A 4,428-nucleotide genomic window follows, 5' to 3' on the forward strand; every position below is an offset into this window, starting at 1 on the left:
TACATCATTTTTTTAAAAAGCCCAACTAAAAATATTCACATTGAATACAAAAATAAGAACTTTAATACAACCGGAAAGTGCGAAAAATCCGTAACTCCTCCCTCCCCGAACACGGAAAGATCTCAGGAAAAAAAGAAAATAAGAAATCTGGAGTTTCAATATAAGTCTCACCCTTTTGTGACCTATTTATCCTTTGCCAGGGATCATGGAGTATGGGAATAACATGGGCAACAAGAGCAGGGGGATCTGAAAGAGGCTTCCTTACATTCAGCACCATACAAGGCACACTCAGTTTGCAACGAGTTGGAAGACCAAGGACTCAAACAGACGTCAAAAATAATCTTCCTTACAATCCACCGAGGGAGTCCTTGATCTCCTCTTTTGAGCTGCATTTGGTTTTGTGGGTTGGTTTGTTTTTTTTATTTCCTCTCCTTTTTTTTTCTCCTTTTCTCTTTCTCTCTCCCCCACAAGATCGAGTCTCTACCAATCCGAAGTGAAATAAAAAATAAAACCCAAACGAGAAGTCTACACCAAATACACTGACAACATGGATACCATGAACTAGTTGTGCCGAATTGTGAGAGTCCTCGGCTGGCAGGGTGGGGAAGGGGTGAGGGTCAGGGTGGGGTGGCTGAGAAGTCCTATGTTGGAAGAGGAGAGGGTGAGGAACCATCCGAATAATATTAATAACAAAAATAAAATAATAATAAATACTGTCCAAGGCACTGAGAGCTGCAGCTGGGGCTCTGGATTTGAGACACTGGATGGATAGGTGGATGGATGGTGGTGGTGGTGGCAGAGGGGAGATGGGTTTCCTGGCTGCCAGTGTGTGTGTGGGTGCAGGTTGCAGGGGAGGGGGTATGTATGTGTGCCGCTCACTGGGTGCCAGCGGCTGCAGCACAGGTGGACAGAGCCCACCCGGGCAAGCAGTAGTAGGGGTAGTAGTAGGAGGGCTGGAGGGAGAGCAGCGAGGGTGGCCGCAGCACCTCGCCGGGGTGGTACTGTCTCTGGTCGTCACGCACCAGCACCTTGACGGCCACCTTCTTGGCGGCGGGGGCAGCGGCCAGGAGGTCTGCGGCCATTTGCCGCCGCTTCGTCTTGTAGCGCCGGTTCTGGAACCAGATCTTCACCTGCGTCTCGGTGAGTTTCAGAGAGGCGGCCAGGTCGGCCCGCTCGGGTCCCGACAGGTACCGCTGGTGGTTGAAGCGCCGCTCCAGCTCGAAGACCTGCGCGTGGGAAAAGGCTGCGCGGGAGCGCTTCTTCCGCGGCTTCGGCGCCGCCGTCTCCTCCTCCCCCGGCAGCAGACTGCCGCACTTGCCCGCTCCATCCTCTTCCTGCGGCGGGCTGCGATCTGCGGGCAGGGCGAAAGCACGGCGGTCAGGGCTGGCAGACGCCGGGACACCCACATCCCCGGAGGGCCCGCAGCCTGCCGCGACGGGGCGGGCGGAGACCCCGCCGAGCCGCTGCTCAACTCAACGCCGGGACAGCCGGGGGTTTCTCCCTTTCTTTAAGGCACCAAACTGCCTCCCGGCCTGCGGACTCAGCCTGGCAAAGGGCTCTCCACGTCCTCCCTCGTCCCACGGGACGTGTTCCTGGGGGCTTTTTTTTTCTCCCCGGCACAGCCCGGGCCCGTCGCACAACCACCGCGGTGCTAGCAGAAAGTCCCTACCATCCCCCAGCTCCCCCTGCCTCCCTGAGACCCTCCTGCCCTCCCCGCGCGGATGCAGAGGGGCCGCCGCCGGGGCCGCCCCTACCTGAGACGGCAGCCGACATCTCGCTGTCACTGAGCCCGGCGCAGTCCCGCTCTGCCGCCTCCGGGGGTTGTGCTTCCTCCGCCGCCGCCGGTCGCCCCCCGTCCACGGCTTCAGCGGGGCGGGCGCTGCCAACGGCGCCCTCCTCCTCGGAGCGCCGCTCGCCCTCGGGGTCTTCGCTCAGCGCCGAGTCCGAGTCCCAGCTGGCCGCCGTCCGCGGAGCGCGGGCAGCGGTGGCAGCTGGCGAGGGAAGCGGCGGCCCTTCGGCGGCGCCGCACAGCCGCCATCCGCCGGCCGCTCCCGGCGGTGGCGGCCGTCCCGCCGCGTGGCGGGCGCGTTCCTCTTTCTTGTTGAGGATGGCCTGGATGGAGAAAGGCGTCAGGGCGTTGCCGCCGCGGACGGCCATGTCCCAGCGGCGCGGCGGCCCCCCGCGGACGAGCAGCGGACCCCGGCCGCGCCTTCAGCTGGGCAACCGCATCGCCGGCCGCGACCGAGCCGGTGCCGGGCCCTTCTCTGCCGCCGGGAGGGCGGGCACCAGCGGGGGCAGCCTCTCTGCGCCGCTGCCGGCCCGCCCGCCCATAGGGCCGGGGCCGCCGCGCCGCGCTCCGCCGGGCGCCGCCGCGGGTCCCTGGCGGCGCGGGCGCTGCCTCCGCCCCGCTCTGTCCCGCCCCGCGCCCGCCTTCTCCTTTTTCTGCCGGCGGCGCTGTCATCCCTCACCGCCGCCTGACAGTGCCGGCCCCGCGCCTTCCCATTGGGCAGTCCCCGCGCAGCGCGGCCGGCGATTGGCTGCTTTTCACCGCGGGGCGATGCGGCTCCGCGGGGCGCTCGGCGGGGCGCACGGCGCTTTAACCCCTTGCGTCCCGCGGGGATCGGCCCCCCGCGGTGCACCGCGCCGCCCGCTGCTGCCCGCGGCGGGACAGGCCCGTCGGAGAGCAGCCGCTGCCTCCCAGAGACAGACACAATAATCCTTTCAGGGTGTTTCCCCTCTCGCCGCGCCTCGGCCTGGCCTCGGGGAAGGGTCCGGTCACGGCGGGAAGCGTCGCGGGGGAACGGGAGCAAGGCCGCAGGCTGGCAAGAATTTGATGCGAGCTGCTCTGGAAAGCGCCTCGGGAAACGGCTTGTTTCAGGGTCTCTCGGGAGGATTGCACTGCCGCGCCAGGGTCGGGGCCATGCGTGAGCCGCGGGAGTCGTGCCCGGAGCTCGGGCAGCTCGGCCGGTGGCTGTAAAAGCAAAATAGCCCCGACTGGCTCATCAAAATGCGCTCTCACCTCTCCTACTGCTTAAAAACGTTGTCAGTTTATGTTAGGGACAGTCTTCAGTCCACGGGGCTTTAAAAGACCTATTTAGGAGAGCAGTTTCTCGCAGATTAAAGACAGCTTTCCTCGAAAAGATCCTTTCCGTGAAAGAAAATGGCCCTAAAAAGTGAAGCTTTTGAAAACTATTTTATGCACGGCAATTGTATAAACGAGAGTCGTTACCAAAACAGCGATGTACCCCCAAACATCACTCTTTTATTTATTTCAGACGTTATTTGTATTCTCAGAGATAACAGGAAAAAAAACAAAACTATGAAAGCATCAAGCAGGTACACGAGAACTGACATGCCAGTCCTTCGCCAGTGGTTTCTGGGTGCTGGGGAGACGCGGCAACGCAAGGAGCCAAAGAGTGTCAAAATGATATTCCCAAACTCGGTTTCGTTTCGTAAGCCTTATTCCCGGGGTGTTAAACCTGCTTCTTCACAGGCGTTTGCCCACATTTCATTTCTGGATCCCGCAGAGACGATCGCCTGTTTGCGGTAGGCTACAAAGCCATGATAATTGCTTATCAACGACTCTGGCACAAATTGAATGCTTTCAGTCATTATTCTTACCTGGAAAATAAATTTTTAAAAAATAAATTATCTCACTCTCATACACAGCACGAAGCCGAAGAGCACCTTTGTGTGACTGAAGGAGAACACGCTTTATCTCTCTGAACAAATTCATCCTGTTTTAAATAGCCTTGCTCGGACTCACTTATTATCCCTTTTTCTCACCCGGGTATTTCCTGGGAAAGCCATCGCTTCTGCCACCTAGGACTTCGGTTCCATGATATGCTTAGGAGATTTCCCAAGGGGATATTTTTAAGAGCTGGGGTGAAATAAGAGGCATCTGTGAAAGGTGCAAGGAATCCACTTAGAAGAAGATGTGTAGGAGGTGTAGGAAGGGTGCCCTGCAAGGGCATTTTAAGGGGTACTAAACAGCTGAGAGACGAAATTCGGGATGTCAGAGGAGTGCGTGGAGGGAAACGCGGGGAGAGAGGAAGGGCTCGGCACTTCCAAGGGGAAAGGCTGGAGGTGCGGGGTCGGGAGAGCTGTGGTTTGGGTTGTGGGGTTGGAGTGGAGCTCTGGGCACGGCGGAGACGGGGTGTGCGGGCAGGACCGTCCTGGGCACCTTTCCGCATCTTTGCGCTTCTGTTCTCGGGCTTTGGCTAGGTGCGGCAGACCGCCGAGGAGGAGGCAGAGCAGGCGGCTGCTTTGGAGCCAGGGGAGCGGCGAGGAGGAAGAAGCAAAGACGCTTTCCCCGCCGCAGCCTCCCTCAGAGCTCCGGCACAGGCAGTTTCTAGCCCGCGAACTCTGATTTACAAGGTTTCGCATTCAAGCTCTTGGAAATACCTGCGGTTAGTTTACAATGGCTGT

General features: G+C 59.5%; 1 protein-coding gene across 1 annotated transcript; it reads right to left on the reverse strand.

Moving 5' to 3' along the window:
* Positions 1-875: 875 nt before the first annotated feature.
* On the reverse strand, positions 876-2,157 carry NKX3-2 (NK3 homeobox 2). Its single transcript, XM_054391640.1, has 2 exons — positions 1,755-2,157; positions 876-1,351 (listed from the first exon to the last, which is right to left on the reverse strand). Exons 1-2 carry the CDS (start codon positions 2,155-2,157, stop codon positions 876-878), a joined length of 879 nt encoding a protein of 292 aa, XP_054247615.1.
* Positions 2,158-4,428: the final 2,271 nt, after the last annotated feature.

The sequence above is a fragment of the Indicator indicator genome, chromosome 23 (genome assembly GCF_027791375.1).
Source record: "Indicator indicator isolate 239-I01 chromosome 23, UM_Iind_1.1, whole genome shotgun sequence".
In the NCBI taxonomy this organism is placed as follows: domain Eukaryota; kingdom Metazoa; phylum Chordata; class Aves; order Piciformes; family Indicatoridae; genus Indicator; species Indicator indicator.